Raw genomic sequence first — 20998 nt, 5'->3', positions numbered from 1 at the left:
GTCCTCTTGCGGCACAGAGAGTCTCGTTTAAAATTTTTTGTGCACCTTGTCTGCCCCCCCCCCCCCTCTGATCTCTCTTTTTCTCACCTGTCCATCGGGCATTTACTAAGGATCCTACCCAATGCTGGACACTGGGGACATGAGAACAGATGACACATCGTGCCTGACTAGGAGTCAGAGCCGGTGGGAAGAACGAATTCTCAGTTGTTCTTAGAGGAATAAATCATTAAAAAGCCCTCTGCGCCTGATAAATTTTTTTTAATGCCTCAATGAGGCTTAAACTCATAACTTTTAGGTTATGACCCCAGTGATGATGATATTAATAATAATGACAACAACACTGGATTTTCGGGCTATTTATTACATGGTAACCTTGAGAAGTGGAATCTAATATCATCCCATGTTATAGACTGGGAAACTGAGGCTCATAGAGGTCAAATAATTTGTCCAAGGTCACACAGCGAGGCTTCCTGTGTGGGATCCCTGATCCCACCCCATGTGGGCCACCATGGCAGTGTGAGGTGGGAAGCTTCACGTGCCTGGAAGGGGGTAACGTGCAGCTTGGTCAGGAGCAGGAATTAAGCCCCAGAGCCCCCGTTGGCCGCAAAGCATCCTCACGGAATCCATGCTGGCAGGACCCTGACACGGGTGAACTCCTTCCATGTACCCTAGTGTCTGGTTGCTCTGGCTTCTGGCCCACAGCAGGGGAGAGACAGAAAAAGATGAGCAGGGAAACCTGTAAGCTTCTTGCTTCCAACAGTAGCAAGAAGAGGTGGCCGACAGCCTGGGAGTGAGGACACTTTCCTCAGCAACCTGCAGACCTCAGAGAATCCAGATTCTGGGGCCATCCGCGTTGGGGCAGACACCCACACACACCTCCTTGCCCCGAGGGCTCAGACTGGGGAAGCCCAAACATGACACTCCCTACGTGGATCTCTGAGCCCTGAGAGAGGGAAAGTGGCGCCCAGTGCCCTTTTAAAGAAGGCCCAGGAACATGAGATGCGGTTTAAACATGGTTAAAATGGAAGAAAAGAATGGATTTCGGTGTTAAAAGGGGTGGTAAGTTTTGACCATGTGGACAGTCCTTGTGTACAGAATTCCTCCCTCCTGACTGTGAGGGACAAATGACCTTCCCTGATATTGGGTCTTGCTTACAGTGGGTCACATGTAATTTGCTTCTTTCTGTGTAGCAACTGATGTTCCTGATGTGACCTGAGCGGGGGCAGGGGGAGGGTGTGTGGAGGCAGTCACAGGGGGCAGAAGGTCACAGAGGAACACTGACAGGGGAAGCCAGGACTCAGGGCGGCCCAGCCCACGGTTGTGCATGTAACCACTGCCCGGCAAGGATGTGTTTGACCCATCAGCCTCTGGGTTATGGGTCCCACACGCTCCCACCGCACAATTTGCCTGTCACAAGGACGTACAGACAGGGCTTGGGGTACTCCTGAGGTTCATTGAGGGTTGGGGGGCAGAAGCTGTCATATTGGGCTGGCGGGGGAGGGGCCAGGGCCAGCCAGGAACGATGGGGTCCCATGTTCTCCTGGAGAGCACTTGATCTCTGGAATTTGTCTATATTTAGCAGGTGGCTGGGCAGGGTGCAGATAAGGAGGGCCTGGGGAGGGGATGGCCCCTTATATAGTAGGGGGACGGATCCCTGCTCAGATTCTCTTTCGGTGGTCCGTGCCTGCTCAGTTCCTGGTGTGACCTCTCCCAAGATGCCTGAGCCAGGGAAGAAACCAGGTAGCTCCAGGCCTGGGGTTGGGGCTGAGCGTGGGGCAGGGAGGGCTGGGGACATCTGCAATTGGGGGCGGGCCTAGGATCGAGTTCCTGAGGGGGTTGATGAGGACGAGGCCTCTGAGCCCCAGCACAGGGGCACCGTCCTCCTGGGTCCTTTTTTGATTCTCAGTTTCTCCTTCTCATCCTTCTGATGAGAGTGAGAGTAAACCAGGGTCAGGGGCACAGAGTGGGAGAGAGCCAAGGCAGGAAGTGGGCCATCACCCCGCTCTCAGGACGCAGGAAGACCCCTTCCCTGCCTCCATGCCCATCTCCTGCAGCAAGGTTAAGCCTGGGCTTGCCTTTTGGGAAAAGGCTGCTGAAGGAAGGACCCCAGGCTGACTTGAGCCAGGCTCCCTGAATGCTCTTGGACAGGTCCCTCCCCTTCTGGGTCTCAGTTTCCCCATCTATACAAAGAGGGGTTAGGTTGGTTCCTTCCAGCTCTGAGATTGTCTGCTTTATGAGCCTGCACCCTTGTGGCCCGCACACCAGTCAAGACCCCCACAGTGGGGTATTGCAGCCCCTCTGCTCTGGGAGAGGATGGTCAAGAGGCCCCTGGTCCCCAGCCAAGGGCAGAGAAAGTCACAGCCCAGAGCCCCAGTCCTGGCCTGTGCCCTTACCAAGGTTGCCCATGTCAGGGATCATCCCCCCAGCCCCAGCTCCCTCCCAGGCCAGTCTTATCTCGGTTGCTGATAGCCTGAAGCCCTTAGAGGACAAATTTAGCCACGTCCAAGTAGGCAGAGTACTGGTCCCTTGCCAAGGGCCCCAGCTGGTGGGGTGAAAGGGGGATGGGCTTCCACAGGCTGAGAGGGTGGGGTATCCAGGGACACACCTAGCAAAAATTCTTGTATGGAGGTTGGACCACAGGCCTGGCTCTCCTACCTACTGGCTATGTGATCTTGGGTAAGTCACTTAACCTCTCTGAGCCTCAGAGTCCTCATCTGAGAAATGGGCATAATAACTGCACCTACCTCATAGAGCCATTGGAGCATTAAATGAGGTGATGCATTAAACTGCTTGTCATCGTATTTAATAAGAAGCGCTATATGGGTGGTGTGCATGGGCAAGCCAGGGGCCCCTGCAGATTCCATTTGCCCCTCAGTTTCCGCCTTCAACAAGAAGCCACGGTCAGTGGAGGTGGCCACAGGCAGCCCTGCCGTGTTCGAGGCCGAGACGGAGCGTGCGGGAGTGAAGGTGCGCTGGCAGCGGGCAGGCAGTGACATCAGTGCCAGTGACAAATATGGCCTGGCAGCCGAGGGCACGCGGCACACGCTGACAGTGAGGGACGTGGGCTCTGCCGACCAGGGGTCCTATGCAGTCATCGCTGGCTCCTCCAAGGTCAAGTTTGACCTCAAGGTCTTAGAAGCAGGTAAGACCCTGGGCAGCCTTCCCTGAAGTTGGAGCTACTGGACGCAGGGGCAGCCCCGCCACCTCTCCTTCGACCAGAGTGCAGAAGGTGTTTTCCCACTTTCTTACCTTTGCTTCGGCTGTGCCCTCAGCCAGCAATGGCCTTTTCCCGTTTTCTGTAGCAAGACCTTTCTGAGTGTCCCCACATGGCTCCCTGGCGTGTCACGGCCGTTGCGGAGGTGGGGGAAGTTCAGAGATGAATAAGACATAAGCTGCCCTCCCACTGGACATGCCCACGCAGATGGGAACTCAGTGGGCTGTGTGTGCTGGCAGGGAAGCCCCATTAGCTTATGGGCATGGAGGGAGACCCAGCCCAGCCTGGGGGGCTGGACCAAGACCAGAGCCTGGGGAAGGAGAGGAGGGATGTTCAGGCCGACCCCCTGGAATGTGGGCACAGATGGCCGGTGAGGGTGAGGAGAAGGTGAGAGGCAGGCTGAATGAACCTTTGTACACACCGCAAAGACGGGAAGGACCACGGACAAGAGGAGGGGGTCTCTGGTTAGAAACTGCTCCACGACCCCCCATCTGATCCTCTCCAGGGAAGGCAGAGCCTGTGCCAGGCCCTGCTGCCGCCCCTGCTGAGGCTCCTGGAGCCCCTGGAGAAGCCCTGGCCTCGGCCACTGTAGTGGAAGGAGGCTCCCTGACTCCTGAAGGTGAGAGGGGCGGGTCAGGGAGGCTGGGTCAGTGGATGGGGGTGTCCCAGGGAAGGTCCCAAAGGCCTCTGTCCACAGGGTCAAGCTCAGCAGCCCCTGATGGACCCAGTGTCCCTGACGATCCCATCGGCCTCTTCGTGATGAGGCCACAGGATGGCGAGGTGACCGCGGGTGAGTGCGGGGCTGCTGCACCCAGGGTGAGGTGGGGAGGGAGGCAGCAGGGCATTCCCGATTGTCACCCCTCTCCTGCAGGTGGCAGCATCACCTTCTCAGCCCGCGTGGCCGGGGCTAGCCTCCTGAAACCGCCTGTAGTCAAGTGGTTCAAGGGCAAGTGGGTGGACCTGAGCAGCAAGGTGGGGCAACACCTGCAGCTGCACGACAGCTATGACCGGACCAGCAAGGTGGGAGCTGCGGGGCACGGGGGTCATGGGGGTGCATGGAAAGGGGACCTGGAGAGCCCCTGGAAGGCATGGGGGGCACAGAGAGGCAAGGGGCACCATGAGACTTGAGGCACAGAGGAGGTGCAAAGAAGGTCATGGGGAGCCTGGGAAGCTGGTTGGGGGGCCAGGGGCACACAGGGAGCATGGGAGGCTCAGAGGAGGGTTATGGGGAGGCACAGGGGACCTGTGGGACATGGGGGGCTCGGAGGGCATGATAGTCTCAAGGGGGCATAAATAAGGCTTAAGGGGCACCAGACAGTGAGGGTGTAAAGGCCCCAGATGGATGGGTATCAGAGCTCAAGGGACGCTCAATGATCAACCATAACAATTCTTCACTATACAGACAAGGAAACCAAAGCTTGAGAGCTTATTGTTGCTGGTCCCAGGTCACTCAGAGCCAGGCCTAGAACCTGTGCTTTGACTCCCAGCCTTTGCTCCTCCCACTCTTCCACAGTCCCGGCCCAGGCACGAGGGCTTCTGGCAGGGCAGGGTAGACATGTACAGTTGTGTGGGCTGTGCACTGAACAAAAGTGCCTCTTTTTTTTTTTTTTTTTTTTTTCTGGCCGAACCACGTGGATTGCAGGATCTTAGTTCCCCAGCCAGGGATCAAACCTGGGCCCACTGCAGTGAAATCATGGAGTCCTAACCACTGGACCACCAGGGAATTCCCCAAAGTGCCTCATCTTAAGTGAATGCCATTTGCCTTGTAGCCACCCTTGATTTATATTTTATCACCACCCTGTACCAGCAGATGGCAGTCAATGTATCTTGAGAAGGGGCCCCTTTTTCTATTTATACAAAACTGTATGGATTAATTTAAGCCCTGAGGGGTGAGAAGGTCGGTGGCCCTTAACCACCCACAGTCTCCTTTAGGGGTGAAGGGCCTCATCTCCTCGCTTCCAGTCTCCCCTGACACCTCACCTCCACAGGTCTACCTGTTTGAGCTGCACATCACAGATGCCCAGACCACCTTTGCTGGTGGCTACCGCTGTGAGGTTTCCACCAAGGACAAATTTGACAGCTGCAACTTCAACCTCACCGTCCATGGTAAGGGGCCCTCTGGCATCAGTTCTGGGTTTGGGCTCCCCATGGGCCCTGTCCCCATACCTGCCTCCACTTCCCAATACTTAGGAGGATGCTGAGCCCTGGCCATGCAACCACTGACCACATGCCCAATACTGAAAGAAACCCATCGAGGCTTCCAGGGTTGGGGTGGGGCTTGAGCCCAGATCTCATCTGGGGTCTTAGTCATCTTGGTGTCTGGGATCCTGGCACAGGTGAACAGGTGAAGGGTGAGTTGAGAGATGGGCGGGAGATGAACCACCTCAAAGGTATTGGGAACGATGAACTGCCCCACGTCCCTGGTACCTCGACCCTGGCTGGAAAAGGCTGAGAAGATGGGGTCCTGGGGCAGATGCCCACTGTCAAAGGGTCATGGATGGGCAGGTCTGCAACACCAGGAGATCCCAGGGCAGGGCTTCTGGGATGGCCCCCTCTGAAGCCTCCTCCCCTGACTCATCCCCCTCTTTGAACTCAGAGGCCATCGGCCCCGGAGACGTGGACCTCCGATCAGCTTTCCGACGCACGTGAGTGGCCACCTCTCGTCAGGGCCTGGGGGAGGCCGGTGCTGGGGTCTGAGGCCCCTTGGGGTTCGGGCCAGGGGTAATGTCGGGGGACCAGGATGGGGGGGTGATATGGGGGTCAGGGCTTGGGGTGATGTGGAGGGCCAGGCTGAAGAGGATGGGAATGGAAGAGAGTAAGCTCCCCTGGGCAGGTGAGAAACTGAGTCTAACCCCCACAGGAGCCTGGCTGGAGGTGGTCGGCGAATCAGGTACCCCTTCCTACCCACCTGTACACAGATCCCGGGGGTCTGAGATGGTCAGGGAGCAGCCGTTCAGCCAGTGTCCCTTCCTCTCACGTCCATCCCCCCACCACAACCCCACCCCCTGCTCCCAAACCCCTTCTAGTTGGCTCAGCTGTGGCCTTATGGGGGTTCCTCTCCATAGTGATGGCCATGAGGATGCTGGGACTCTGGACTTCAGCTCGCTGCTGAGGAAGAGGTGAGCCCCTGGGTAGCAGCTCCCAGAGCAGGTGGCGTGGCCCAGTTTCAAATTCTGGCACCGTGGTTTTCCAGCTGTGTGGCCCTGAGCAGGTCACTGCATCTCTCTGAGCTGGTTTCCTTGTCTGTCAAATGGGACAATCCAGGTGTTGCGAAGAGTCAGAGGGCTCAGCAGAAGTTACATCCTGTGAACTAACATCCTCACACCGTTCCCATGACCATCCTACACTTGAGTCTGCGATAGCTCATCTCAATAGGCTCTGGGGACCCAGAAGCTGGGAGAAGGCTCCAAAGCCTCAGGAATTGCCCACCTAGCCTAGTGCAACTGAGTTGTGTCCTCAGTGTCCTGTCCCTCCCTCTCCTGGACCCTGCATTATGGCCGATGCTGCTACAGCCCAGAAAATGAGCATCGGGGTCAAGTGCTTTGGGGCAGCAGGGCACTGGCAGGACCCTGTAGCCATCCCCACCAGGGCGGATGACAGATGACAGGGCTGGGGATCAGACTGACGTGGGTGAGGATCCCTACTGACTGGAGAGAGTCTCTGAGCCTCGGGTTCTCCTGATACCCACGTGCCAGAGCTCAGGAGGAATAAACAAGGCCACATGTGCCCTGTAAACGAAGAGGTGTAAGTGCAGGGAAGAGGGTCGAGGTGAGGACCCATGGGCTGCGGTCCATGGAGGGATGACCCATTCCTTCGTTACCAAGTCCAAGCTCATACTGCTTGCCACACGACAGGCCAATAAATCGAGAGACAAGGTGTTGGGGCAAGGAATAGCGATTTTATTCGGAAAGCCAGCAAACCGAGAAGATGGTGGGCGAGTGTCCCAAAGAACCACCTCACCCAAGTTAGAATTCAGGCTTCTTTTCTACTAAAAGGAGAGGGGGTGTGGCTAGTTATTGCAGACTTCTTGGTAGAATCCTTTGTTCTTGCAGCCGGCCATGTAGGTCTGGTCACAATGTTCCTGTAAACCTCCAACAAGACAAATGTTATTTTCTGTTCTGTAATTTTTTATCTCTATACAAATGAAAAGTGCTATATACCTTTAAAGGTCAAGCCTGGGAGGCAAAGCCTTGAGAATGGGCTATCATATATAGTTTGAGCCATAGGCAACATTCTTTTACAAAGATGCAGAGCCAGCATGACCAAGCACAGGCAACACAGCACAAGGGTTAGAGCTAAAGGAATAGATCCAATATGGAGTCAGGTTTGTTCTTCTCTGTTACACCTCTAATGTGTCCACTGCTTTTCTTCCCCACCTGGAGCAGCAGCTTCCGGACCCCGCGGTGAGTGCCCCATGAAGCTCTGCACCTGTCACCCCTACTTCAGCCAGGAGCACCTCCCAGTCCCAGCCCCCCGCATACTGAAGCCTTAAGCCCCCTTGAGCCCCAGCACTGGCCCAGGACCCACTCTAGCTCGAGCTGTCCCACCAGAAGGGAAGAGGCAGAGGGGCAGGGGCAGCTTCCGCTTGGGAGGGGAGGAGAGGGGGCTGCAGTTTTGTCTTGGCCATGGGGCCTGCCCTGAAGCCTCGCCACGTGGACCGCGTGACACAGGGACTCGAGGCTGGAGGGACCCGCGGAGGAGGATGTGTGGGAGATTCTGCGGCAGGCATCCCCGTCAGAGTACGAGCGCATCGCCTTCCAGCACGGCATCACCGACCTGCGAGGCATGCTCAAGCGGCTCAAGGGCATGAGGCGGGAGGAGAAGAAGAGCACAGGTGAGACACGCCTGCCAGGGAGAGGAGAGGGCGAGGTGAGCGCCTGCGCAGACGCACGCACGTGCACGCACACGCACGCGCACGCGCACATGCCCACAGGAAAAGAGCTGCGTCCAGCTTGGCCCAGAGACACTCAGGGAAGGAGAGTCCAGGTGAATCGTCTGTCGTGTTGGGGAAAAAGCAGGAGTGCCCAGGCTGGCACCTTGCCGCACAGAAAAAGAAAAGGGCCAAGTTAGCCCAGAGACGCCACAGGCAGAGGACGGAGCCCAGGCCAGCCCTCCTCCCCCAGCCAAAGCCAGGCGGCCTCTTCTTCCCCTAGCCGGCTTGGGGAAAAAAAGCCTGCTTAATTCTCCCCACACCCAAAAAAGGGGAAGAAGCCAGTTTAGCCCAGAGACCCCCCCAACCCGCGAAGAGAAGAGCCTGGATAATCTTCCTCACAGGCAAACAGAACAGGTGGGTGCAGGTTAGCGCCCCTCGCCCCCAGGCGGGTCCGAGGAGAGGGCTCAGGCCAGCCCTTCCCCATCAAGGGGTTGACAAGGAGCCCAGGAAACTGAGCTGGGACAGCGGAGGCACCTGGTAGGAGGGCATAAAACCGGGGGTTGTTGGTAAAACAGAGTGGAGAGGAGAAGAAGGCCCATTTGTCCCATCACCCATTCTCCTGCCAAGCTTCTGTCTTTTTGGAAAGCCCCAGACCCTATCCCTGAGCTGAGCAGGTGAAGAGGACCCCAAGGAAGAGAGGACGACAAAGACAGAGAGACAAGGAGGTGACAGACAGGGGTAAAGGGACAGAGTCACAGCAGAGGCGGAGGCACAGAGAGAGACGTGGGGAGGCAGGAGGAGGAGAGAGGCAGGACCTCGCCCTCCTCGCTGGGCCAGCCCCGGGAGCAGGGGGCTGAGGGGTGGAAGCGCTCAGCCTTTCAGAAGAAGCTGCAGCCGGCCTACCAGGTGAGCAAGGGCCACAAGATCCGGCTGACCGTGGAGCTGGCCGACCCCGACGCCGAGGTCAAGTGGCTTAAGAACAGACAGGAGATCCAGATGAGCGGCAGGTGCGGGTGGGAGTGGGACCCGGGGACACTGCAGGGTGAGGAGGGGCCCTGGGGGGGGCTGCTCCCCAGCCGTGCGCTCCCTGCCTCTCCCTCCACCCATGCTCTCTGGCCAGCTCTGGATCCCTGTCTCTCTGTCTCCCGCCATTTCTCTCTCTCTGTCTGGGTTTAACTCCCCACCTTTCTGTTTCTTCCCGGCTCTGTTCCCTGCTCATTTTCTCTCGGTCTCGCGCCTCCCATCGGGGACGCTCCAATGGCCCCTTCTGCTCCACAGCAAGTAAGGCCCCTGGAAGGCCTGGGGTGTGGGCACGGGGGTCCCGACGGCAGTTTGAGGGGGCACCCAGAGCCCAGGAGGTACGTCCATGGCTCTCCTGCCCACACCCCGGCCCCGCCCAGGTACATCTTCGAGTCCGTCGGCGCCAAGCGCACGCTGACCATCAGCCAGTGCTCGCTGGCGGACGACGCGGCTTACCAGTGCGTGGTGGGCAGTGAGAAGTGCGGCACCGAGCTCTTTGTCAAAGGTGGGCCTGGCGCCCTGAGACCCTGAGAGGGGAGGGGGCCGCAGAACGGCCCGCCCATCATGCTCTCTCTGCTTGACAGAGCCCCCCGTGCTGATCACATGTCCCCTGGAGGACCAGCTGGTGATGGTGGGACAGCGAGTGGAGTTTGAGTGTGAAGTGTCTGAGGAGGGGGCCCAGGTCAAATGGTGAGTGCCAGAGGCGGGGGGCTCGGGGCGGGGCCAGGGACCCGGGGGCATCCCCAGAGGAGGCCCTGGCACCTACTGCCCACCCTCTGGCCAGGCTGAAGGACGGGGTGGAACTGACCCGGGAGGAGACCTTCAAATACCGGTTCAAGAAGGACGGCCAGAGACACCACCTGATCATCAACGAGGCAACGCTGGAGGATGCTGGGCACTACGCGCTGCGCACGAGTGGGGGCCAGGCTCTGGCTGAACTCATCGTTCAGGGTGAGGCCCTGGGAGGCCCCCTCAGCACTAGCCCCCCAGCCGTGTAGGGGAATTGGGCAAACCCGGGATCGAGGCCTGCATGGCCTTGGACAAGTCACTTTGACACCTCAGGCCTCACCTTTCTCATCCATAAAATGGGGATGCTGAGGTGACTACCTGGAGGGTATGTGGAGGTTCACATGGGCCTGGTTAGTGTCACCCACCCCGGCACACATGAGATTCCTTTTGTCCACGGCACCGTCACAGGCACACATGCATTGCACTCATGTGTTTTCACAAGCCCGAGGGATCTCCGCAGGGGTTCACGCCCACACACACCCTCCCCAGCTCACTGGCTCTGCCCTATGCCCCCCAGAGAAAAAGCTGGAGGTGTACCAGAGCATCGCGGACTTGACGGTAGGCTCAAAGGACCAGGCCGTGTTCAAGTGTGAGGTGTCGGATGAGAACGTGCGGGGCGTGTGGCTGAAGAACGGGAAGGAGCTGGTGCCTGACAGCCGCATAAAGGTGTCCCACATCGGGCGGTGAGTGTGCAGCGTGTGCCAGAGACAGACACACGGAGAGACAGAGAGAAACAGAGACTGACATAGAGGGAGAGATACATACACAGAGAGAGAGAGAGAGAGACTGAGATAGAGACACAGAGAAAAAGATTGGTGACAAAGACAGACAGATGAATGGAGATAAACAGAAAGAGACAGACAGAGACAGGACCGAGACTGAACTAGAGACAAAGTCAGACTGAGATTGAGAGACAGAGGGAGAAACAGATGAACAGAGAGACAGATACACAGAATCAGGACAGAGACAAATAGAAAGATACAGAGAGAGACAGAAGTATGGAGAGGCAGACGCATACAGAGAAGAAGAGTCCATTAGAGACAGAGAAGGAGGGAGACAGAGACAAAGACGAAGCAGTGAGAGATACAGACAGGGTGGGAGCCCCCCTCCCCCTCCCCCTCCCCCAACTCGTGACCGGGGCAGAGTAGGAGGCCTCGGAGGACGGCTCTGGCCAGGGGCCCTCACTCTCTCCCACTCTCTTACTCATGCCCCGAGCATCTGGGCCCAAGTTCACGGAGATTAATGAGACCAGCCCCTGCCCAGTCTCCAGTGGCCCAGCCAAGGGGACACGTCTACACTGCTTACCTCTGAAAGCATGCAAGGGAGCTGAAAAATTCAAACACAGAGGAAGAGAGCATTTTAGAACACCACTGAACTAGGGTGGGATGAGGGCCCCCTGGAGCCCTGGCTGGGGTGTCCGGTGAGGCCAGGAGTGCGTGGCGCAGCAGGGTGCCTTGAGCCATCACTGCCCTGCAGGGTGCACAGACTGACCGTGGATGACGTCACGCCCGCAGACGAGGCGGACTACAGCTTTGTGCCAGAAGGCTTTGCCTGTAACCTGTCTGCCAAGCTCCACTTCATGGGTGAGCGGGTGCTGAGGGGCATGGGGGCCCCTGCCGCTGGGCCTTGCTGCTGTGGGTCCTGCCTTCACCCTGGTGCGACTTGCTCTTGCATCTCTTGCAGAGGTCAAGATTGACTTCGTGCCTAGACAGGGTGAGTCTTGGGCCCCTGCGTGCTGCCTCCCACGCCCTGCCCGTGTCTCCCTTCCACTCACAAGCAGAGGGAAGAAAGGAACCGGGAGTGGGGACCCTGAAGCCCAGCCCCAGCTCTGCCACTCACAACCACGGGCCAACTGCAGTCTCTCTGAGCCTCAGTTTCCTCACCTCTAAAATGGGGATCCTGAAGTGGCTCCCCTATGGGATGGTAGGAACAATGATCTGACATGGTGTGTGTGAGCTTTCAAATGACATCACAGAGGTGAGATTTTATTATTAAATCTTTTCTGCTTTTAGAAGTACCTTTCCTGCTTTTAGATTAAACTGTGTAGGATCCTAATTTCAGGAGAATAGTCCAGGCTGAGGCATGCTGTAGGTCAGGGCTTTCCAAACAGAGTTCACTTAATATGATACTCCATTTTACAAGGGTTCCATGGTGAAATAAGTTTGGGAACCTCTTGTTGATTCAGAAGGTGCATTAGCATGTCAAAGGCTCTAAAAAATCCTGCTTAACTTTGTTTAACCTAAGGTTTCCTAATTGTCCATGGAAATTTTTTTTTTTCTAGGAAGACATTAGTGTTCCCCCAAACACAAGTTGAGAAATGCTACACTAGGTGACCTGATGTTATGAACCTCCCTGGAAACTTCCTGGGGAGATGGAAATGTTTTGGGTCTTGACTGGGTGGTGTATACATGCACACAGGGTGTATACATTTGTCAAAACTCATCAAGCTGTATGCTCAAGTCTTGGCATTTTAGTGTGTGCAAACTATACCTCAGTAGAATAAATTAAAAACAAAACAACCAGGGGCATGTGCTCCTTCTAGCTTTCCCCTCTTTCATAGGCCTTAGGCCCCTTCCTCTTTCGCTGACCTGTGCCATCTCCCTGCCAGAACCTCCCAAGATCCACCTGGACTGCCCAGGTCGCGTGCCAGATACCATCGTGGTGGTGGCCGGGAACAAGCTACGCCTGGACGTCCCTATCTCCGGGGACCCTGCTCCTACTGTGATTTGGCAGAAGACCATCACAAAGGTACTGTGGATCCCTCCCCCACTTCCTCACCTGTAAAATGGGTGCATGGGACTAATGTATGCTGGGACCTGCTTCCCACCCCACATGTACACGCCCTGGCCACTGACTAGGAGCACAGAGGCTCAGCTGGCTGGGAGGTCAGGGAGGTGGGCAAAGGAGAGACAGGGGTAGGGGTTGCTTGGCAGGGGTTCCCTCCAGGCTGAGCCAGACCCTCTTTCCCCTCACTCCTTCCTTCCTTCCTGCTCTGTTCCCAGGGGAATAAGGTCCCAGCAGGGCCAGCCCTCGATGCATCAGGGGATTCAGGTGCCAGTGATGAGTGGGTATTTGACAAGAAGGTGAGTGAGGCTGAAGGTGGCTCATTTGCCCTCAGTCATTTTCTGCCCATGTGGTATCCACCCTCAGGTGAGGTCTCTGTGAAGGTGCCACATCTGGCAGGAGTTGTGCTTCTGCCCCTGGTAGGGTCTCCACGGGGCCCTCACGCCCCAGACAGACACACGTTCACACCTTCAACATTGCCAGGAAGTCCTCCTGACTGGGGGCGCTCCCTGGCTCTTGTCTTCCTGAGCTGGCCTTGACTTTGTGCTTCTTCCCAGCAAGGGAGTGGGTTCCCTGGCACTCTTCAATAGGAGTAGCTGCAGGGGCACCAATCAGGTCAGCTTCTCGTCCCCAACTCACTGCTGGTTCCTCTACCCAGCTGAGGTCTTTCAGGATCCTCACAATAGCTCTGTGAGGTCATGTTATTCCCATTCAGCAGATAGGAAAACTGAGGCATGGAGCGGACAGGCGATTGTCTAAACTTCCATGACAGAGCTAGAGCTAGAACCTGTGACCCTTGCCCTGGTGTCGTGCCCATGGCAGGTGGTAAGGAAAGGGTCTTGGATTAGATGCTCACATGGGTGCAGTTTCCACACAGGCTGTGTCTCCCCAGCAGACCCAGCACTGAGCTCCGTTCCCATCTCAGGGCTGTCAGCTGTTGCAGAGGCTGCAGAAGCCCCTGGTTCTGACGTGGGTCCTTCCCCCCAACTCCTCCTCCCCCGCCAGCTGCTGTGTGAGACCGAGGGCCGGGTCCGAGTGGAGACCACCAAGGACCGCAGCATCTTCACCGTTGAGGGAGCAGAGAAGGAAGACGAGGGCGTCTATGTTGTCACGGTGAAGAACCCCGTGGGCGAGGACCAGGTCAACCTCACAGTCAAGGTCATCGGTGAGGCAGGGGCCCAGGTGGGGAAGCCACAGGAGCAACCAGGGAGGACCCATCCATGCACTCATTTAGTCTCTAAACAAACACTGTGGGCCACATTCTTAGATCCATAGAGAGGGTTGGGACTGGGACCGGTGAATATGGGTAGTGGGGAGCCGTAACAGGTTGTTTGCAGGCTGGTGATGTGATCAGAACTGCACTCTGGAAAGATCGTTTTAGGCTCTGGGGGCAGTGGGGGAAGCCTGTTGGTTGGGGTGGTGTGGGGATGGGCAACGTTGGCCTCGGCCGGGCAGGGCTGATGTGGGTACCCTCCCCCCAGATGTGCCGGATGCTCCAGCGGCCCCAGAGATCAGCAACGTGGGCGAGGACTCCTGCACGGTGCGGTGGGAGCCCCCTGCCTACGATGGTGGGCAGCCAGTCCTAGGTGAGCCGAGGGCACAGGGGACATAGCCCAGGGCAGGGGGTGCGGGGGTGCCTGCGCTCTAGACCAGAGCTCCCACCTCTCCTCGCCAGGCTACATCCTGGAGCGCAAGAAGAAGAAGAGCTACCGGTGGATGCGGCTGAACTTCGACCTGCTGCGGGAGCTGAGTCACGAAGCGCGGTGCATGATCGAGGGCGTGGTCTACGAGATGCGGGTCTATGCCGTCAACGCAGTGGGCATGTCCAGGCCTAGCCCTGCCTCCCAGCCGTTCATGCCTGTTGGTGAGCCTGCCCTGCCTGCCCCGCCCCACGCCCTCCCGTTCAGGGGCCCCAGTAATAGCAGCTACTCTGTGGGTGGCGCTTACACCCGTGGTCTCCTTTAATCACCTTCATTTCACAGGTGAAGAAAGTGAGGCTCTGAGAAGTTAGATGACTTTCTCGAGGTCACCAGCTGGCAGGGGGTGGAGCTGAGACACCTCTCCAGCCTCACTTTCCACATCTATAAAATGGGGATAATGACAATATCTACTTCATAGAATTGTTAGGATGAAATGAGATCATGCAGGTGGAGCATCTGGCATACAGCAGCTCAGTAAATCTTCATTGTTCCCTGTTCCCCAGTCCCTTCAGCCAGCATTTGTTAACCAGGGAAGAGGGTAAGGGCAGTTGGGTCCCTCGGAAAGGGCCCTGGACCAGGAATCAGAGATGGGGTTTGCAGAACCAGCTCTTTCATCCCCAGGAGGGATATCTGGAGTCATCGTCTTCCCCTGTGCCTCAGTTTCCACATCTGTATAATGGAGGTTGAGAAGGTAGAACAGACACCGAGGGTGTGGCACTCTCGAGGACACCTGTCCCTGTTGGGGCATGTGAGTCTCGGGGGGAGGAGGGTGGCTGTCTGTGGTGGGGCAGACACAGGGAGGGGGGCACAGTTTGGTGAGATGGCAGGAAGAGGGTGCCTCTGGGGAGAAGGGGCCAGGCCTCTCTTTAGGAGCTGACTTCTGGTTTTCTCAGCTCTTAGTCAACTCAGTTACTCATAACGGGGTCAGGAAATTTCCATGTTTAAGGCCAGTTTTTTCTTAAATTACATTTATAGAATTTCCTACACCATCTGACAAAAGTGGCTCTTTCTAAGCATGTTGTTGTTGTTTTGGGGTGTCTTCCTTTTTAGATCTCTTCTGTAATCGCTGTTGCTGCTTGGGTGTGTGTTTGTTTGTAAGCCTATCTAGAGACATGTCTTTTTTTTTTTTTTTTTTTAAACAACAGCTCCTGTTTATTTATTTTTTTAATTTTTATTTATTTATTTAATTTATGGCTGTGTTGGGTCTTCGTTTCTGTGCTAGGGCTTTCTCTAGTTGCGGCAAGCGGGGGCCACTCTTCATCGCGGTGCGCGGGCCTCTCACTATCATGGCCTCTCTTGTTGCGGAGCACAGGCTCCAGATGCGCAGGCTCAGTAGTTGTGGCTCACGGGCCTAGTTGCTCCGCGGCATGTGAGATCTTCCCAGACCAGGGCTCGAACCCGTGTCCCCTGCATTGGCAGGCAGATTCTCAACCACTGCGCCACCAGGGAAGCCCTAGAGACATGTCTTTTAATGGAGCTGAAATATTTCTCAAAGTGCTTGAAAGCCAGTCGAAGGGGGAGGATTTCCCTGGATTGTGGTCCTTCAGCTGCCCTGGCTGGTGCAGACTCGCTCAGACCCCTCTCTGGCCTTCCCTCTGCCCAGGCCCCCCAAGTGAGCCCAGCCACCTGGCGGTGGAGGATGTCTCTGACACCACCGTCTCCCTCAAGTGGAGGCCCCCAGAGCGCATGGGAGCTGGAGGCCTCGACGGCTACAGTGTGGAGTACTGCCGGGATGGCTGTGAGTGCTCCAGCCCAGCCCTGGGCCCTCCGCCTCCCAGCACCCTTCTCTGAACTGCCCTCCAGGCCAGGCCAGGTCCCTGTCACCCTGCAGGGCCCCTGTCCGCGGTGGAGGCCCCAGTTGGCCACCAGGGATGTGGGCGGCAGGATGCGGACACTGCCCATGGCCTTGCCTCCTCATCCCCACCCCCGCCCCCAGGCTCGGAGTGGGTGGCTGCGCTCCCGGGGCTGAGCGAGCACACATCGTTGCTGGTGAAGGACCTGCCCACGGGGGCTCGGCTGCTCTTCCGCGTGCGGGCTCACAACGTGGCGGGGCCTGGAGCCCCTGTCACCACCAAGGAGCCTGTGACGGTGCAGGAGATACTGCGTGAGTGCCCCTCGTGCAGGGATGAGACCTGCCACTGGCACCCTGGCCCTTGGGGTCCAGTGGAGGTGGGGGCAGTCAGGGAGACCCTACTTGGAGGGGATAAATGCTGGGCAGGGACAGGAGGGGTCGGTGCCTATACCTGTGCCACAGGCCAGATGTGCGGAGAGGGCCTCCCTGTTGGTTTTCCACGTCAACCCCCAGTTCTGGACCAGGGAAAATGTAGGTCATCGTACCATCACCTTCGAGCTCTGTTTTGTGGGTCTCTGAGCTCCAACAGGTAGGTATTGTCCACGTGTTAAGGACTGAGCAGTGAGGTCACTTGTCAGATTGGCCCATGTGGGATCCACTTTCCATTATTTTGCCAACAAAGAGTCAGTCCTTTAAGGATTGGTTCTCAGAGTGGAAAGAGGCAGCAAACTGGGATGGAAACAGCAGGGGGCATAGAGTCCAAAAGCCTAGGTTTGCATCCTGGCCTGTGACTGGCTAGCTGTGTGACCTCAGATAAGTTCCTCACTCTCTCTGATCCCTGCCTGTTGTAGCAGTGTGGAGAGGCTCGGGTGGAAGCCAGGAGCTTTGGGAACCTTTGGGGCTGGGGTTAGGGAGCTAAAGGAGAGGAGGGCCCGGCAGGCGGCATGTTTCCTAGTTGCGGCTCTCCAGGCCCTGCCTCCAGTGGAGGGCGCCGTGGCGCTCCTTGGGCCTGCGGCTGTGGGGGCCCCCGCCGAGCCCCTCACTCGTACCCACAGAGCGGCCACGGCTCCAGCTACCCAGACATCTTCGCCAGACCATCCAGAAGAAGGTCGGAGAGCCCGTGAACCTCCTCATTCCTTTCCAGGTAGGGCTGGCCCCTTTCCCTTCCCCCCGTGTGTTGTCCGTGCCCAGCAGACAGATGTCTCAGTGAGGCTGGGGCAGTGGCCGGTAGGGAGAGCCAGGCTCGGGAGTGAGCTGTCCTCCCGCACAGGGCAAGCCCCGGCCTCAGGTGACCTGGACCAAAGAGGGACAGCCACTGGCAGGCGAGGAGGTGAGCATCCGCAACAGCCCCACGGACACCATCCTGTTCATCCGGGCCGCGCACGTCGCCCACTCGGGCACCTACCAGGTGACTCTGCGCATCGAGAGCATGGAGGACAAGGCCGAGCTGGTCCTGCAGGTCGTTGGTATGTGGCGTTGGGGCTTCCCTCTGAGTCCGAGCATTTTCAGTCCCTGAGCTGGGCTGCCAGGGCCCAGGGCTCAACCTGGAGCTTCTCGTCTTCCAGGCCTGGGGCCCCTACTCTGGGATGCCCAGAGCCCCTGCAGAAGATGGCAGGCCAGGTCCTGGCAGGGGCGAGGGGGCCCCTGGAGCCTGGCGTCCCCTACTCACACTCAGGTGATGTCAGGAGGTTTGGGCTTCCCACTGGGTCTGTCTCCTGCAGACAAGCCAAGTCCTCCCCAGGATATCCGGGTCATTGAGGCATGGGGTTTCAATGTGGCTCTGGAGTGGAAGCCACCCCAAGATGACGGCAACACAGAGCTCTGGGGCTACACGGTTCAGAAAGCTGACAAGAAGAGCATGGTGAGCCCGGGGGCCTGGGCCCCCCGCACGCACCCTCTCTGGGTCTAGGCAGACCTGGGCCCCGGCTGCCCCTCCCCAATAGACTGGTTCCCTCCGCAGGGAAGGTGCTGACACCAGGGGTACCCAAGAGAGGCCCCTGGCAGGAAGTAGGGCCTGCCCCAGAGACCCCCCTACCTTTCCTCCCCACCCCAGGAGTGGTTCACTGTCCTGGAGCATTACCGCCGCACCTACTGTGTGGTGTCAGAGCTCATCATCGGCAATGGCTACTACTTCCGGGTCTTCAGCCATAACATGGTGGGGCCCAGTGACAGAGCCGCCACCACCAAGGAGCCTGTCTTTATCCCTCGACCAGGTGCTGTACCTTCACTCCCACCCCCCGCGGGCAGGGGCTGGGGCAGAGGGGCGAGCCTGGCTAGGTGTGGCCCTCTTGGTACCAAGTTCTGTCACCGACAGGCATCATGTATGAGTCACCCAACTACAAGGCCCTGGACTTCTCTGAGGCCCCAAGCTTCACCCGCCCCCTGGTGAACCGTTCGGTCATTGCCGGCTACAACGCTACCCTCTGCTGTGCTGTCCGGGGTAGCCCCAAGGTAGGGAGCTTTGGGCCCTGGTCCAGGCCGACCCAGGAGGCCTGGCTCGTAGGCCCCCGCCTCAAGCAGTCCTCCCCCAAGCCTGTCCCCACTTTTGGGTATCAGGGCCCTCCCTGAACAGGGCCTTGGCATTCCTCATTGGCTCCCTGCTCATACTCGGCCCTGGGCATAGTTTGGGACTCCAGTGGGATCCCCAGAGTAGAAACCCAAATGGCTCGTCTCCCTAGGTTCCTGCCAGGTCCTCTCTCAACCTGAGAGATCTCCCTCCTTCCCATCTACAGCCCAAAATTTCCTGGTTCAAGAATGGCCTGGACCTGGGCAAAGACGCCCGCTTCCGCATGTTCAGCAAGCAGGGAGTGTTGACCCTGGAGATTAGAAAACCTTGCCTCTTCGACAGGGGCATCTATGTCTGCAGGGCCACCAACTTGCAAGGCGAGGCACAGTGTGAGTGCCGCCTGGAAGTGCGAGGTGAGGAACCCGCTGGGCTAGGGCCTGGGGTGGTGGCAAAGGCCAGGTGCCAGCTGGGACTCTGGGCTTTCACTTTGCTGTCCTGGCCCAAGCAGCTGCTCTGGCTGAAAGAGCAATGACCCTGTCATGTCCAGATGGCGTTGGCTTCTGAACTTTGTTGCCAGAGCTGCTTGCCTGAGCCTTCCCAAAGGCTGGGGGCGGGGGAAACACATGTAGTGCTGTGCGGTTCAACACATGCATGGCATGGCCTCCTTCTCTCCTGCAGTGCCTCAGTGACCAGGCTGGCTCCCTGGGGATGGCCAGGTATGTACTCCACATCACCCTGACACCCAGGGCCCAAATCAAAGGCTGAGCCCTGGCCCTTGGTCCAGGGCAGCCAGCAGGAAATGGGGGTGCAGGTGGCTCTTAGTAGGGCTTCAGTCCAGCTCATTCACAAGGGAGCCTGTGTCACAGGTGCAACTGGAGCCAGCCCATGTACCAGGAGCCTGGGAGGAAGTTGGACAAGCCACCTTCTGCTGCTGGATGTGTGTGCAAGTGTGTGTGTGGGAGCTGGGCTGGGGGAGCCCCAGTAGGGCAGCGTAGTTACGATGAGCAGGCATGGGGGGCACTCCGCACAGGCTAACCTGTCAGAGCTCCATCTGGAAGCTCCTCAGATCCTCGGGGCGAAAAGTGTGCGGGCTCAGGAAATGATGGCTGGGGACAGGCCTCTCTGCCTGCCGTGTTTTCTCAGTGTGTAAGGGCAATAAAAGATCAGTGCAATCACAGAGAACTGACTCTTCTTGTCCAAGATGCTTATTTTCAGAAAAAGCACAGGAAAATTTACTTGATTTTGAGAGCCAACTGAAGGCAGGTGTTCTTTCTCCCAGATGAATTAAATGAGGACCAGAGTGGGATCCTAAGTTCATAAACATTAATACTAGAAGGAACCTCAGTCTTCCCCACCTTCAAATGAGGAAACTGAGGAGCTGTGACAGAGGAAAGTGTATTATTAGCAAAAGAGCCAGAATCCCCAGGCTCTCCCATCTTTGTCCTGGTGACCCATGGTCACAGCAGCCTGGATGGGGGGCAGTGCTAATCTCAGTGTGGTGCTGTGCCCATAAGGCCTGGAGTGAAAGTGTACCAGCTGCTTTGGGGTCCCAGTGGGCAAAAAAACCCACTGCCCATCCACACCCATATCGCACAGGAAGAGAGTGATCCTGTCTAGACAAGGCACTGGGAACCAGGAAGGTGTAGGCGCCAGGGCCCTGCTCTGCTCTTCCTTCCCCCGTGGGGAGCCCAAATCCCATCACCAGTTTTCTTTTGGGAGGAGGAAGCCAGCAGCCCTCAGAGGTGCCCTGATAGAGTGAAAAGGGTCCTTCCTGCCCAGGGAGTGGTTTCTCCATGGCATAGGAAGAAGTTCCATGAAGGCTGGTCCAAGGTTGCTTCTTGGAGTTCTACCCGACCCAAGACACTCCTGGCCAAGAGCCCAGAGCCCTGGGCTCCAGGCCCCATGGGAGGCTCTGGCGGAGTCACAACAAACAAACACCTCTCTGGACCACACCTGTTAAGAGGCACCGGGAGCTGAGACCCTGGGCCTTGGTTTTTCCTTTACTACTAAATCTCTGCTTAGGTGTCAAAGCCCTGTTTGGCTGCTCCCTCTAGTGACCAACTCATAGCACAGCAGCGCTCTGATGGGGCCCTGGGAAGGCCCCTCCCATGGGGCCTCTCAGAGCACAGGAAGCGTGGTGAGCTCCACTGGGCCAGAGGGGCGGGAAGCGGGGCCTTCAGCACACCAGAGGTTGGATGGGCATGATCTCACCTCCCTGACTGCTTCAGGCCAAAGGTGCCTTTTTCGAGTCCAGGGTCAGCCTTCCTCAGCCCAGGCTGAGAGAAGGCGTCATTTAACGCATGGCAGCCAGGAGCCCAAG

At 57.6% G+C, this 20998-nt stretch overlaps 1 protein-coding gene across 3 annotated transcripts; it reads left to right on the top strand.

Moving 5' to 3' along the window:
* The first annotated feature begins 1634 nt into the window (after positions 1 to 1634).
* On the top strand, positions 1635 to 19864 carry MYBPC3 (myosin binding protein C3). Of its 3 annotated transcripts, none has more exons than XM_036861797.1 (34): positions 1635 to 1740; positions 2876 to 3142; positions 3720 to 3833; positions 3912 to 4004; positions 4086 to 4234; positions 5203 to 5320; positions 5811 to 5859; positions 6075 to 6104; positions 6280 to 6333; positions 7600 to 7617; positions 7885 to 8048; positions 8962 to 9094; positions 9366 to 9368; positions 9488 to 9612; positions 9692 to 9797; positions 9892 to 10058; positions 10414 to 10579; positions 11373 to 11479; positions 11580 to 11609; positions 12505 to 12644; positions 12899 to 12979; positions 13686 to 13845; positions 14162 to 14266; positions 14356 to 14544; positions 15984 to 16118; positions 16317 to 16484; positions 17228 to 17316; positions 17443 to 17638; positions 17894 to 18033; positions 18226 to 18385; positions 18487 to 18623; positions 18905 to 19091; positions 19357 to 19394; positions 19545 to 19864. In XM_036861797.1, exons 1-33 carry the CDS (start codon positions 1716 to 1718, stop codon positions 19365 to 19367), a joined length of 3816 nt encoding a protein of 1271 aa, XP_036717692.1. In that variant the 5' UTR covers positions 1635 to 1715; the 3' UTR covers positions 19368 to 19394; positions 19545 to 19864. The 3 variants fall into 3 exon arrangements, with proteins under 3 accessions (XP_036717692.1, XP_036717690.1, XP_036717691.1); XM_036861795.1 differs by having other exon boundaries at positions 18851 to 19091; XM_036861796.1 differs by lacking the exon at positions 6075 to 6104 and having other exon boundaries at positions 18851 to 19091.
* The last annotated feature ends 1134 nt before the right edge of the window (positions 19865 to 20998 follow it).

The sequence above is a fragment of the Balaenoptera musculus genome, chromosome 8, assembly GCF_009873245.2.
Source record: "Balaenoptera musculus isolate JJ_BM4_2016_0621 chromosome 8, mBalMus1.pri.v3, whole genome shotgun sequence".
In the NCBI taxonomy this organism is placed as follows: domain Eukaryota; kingdom Metazoa; phylum Chordata; class Mammalia; order Artiodactyla; family Balaenopteridae; genus Balaenoptera; species Balaenoptera musculus.
The sequence above is the reverse complement of the archived record's forward strand: the minus strand, read 5'-3'. Positions and strand labels throughout refer to the sequence as shown.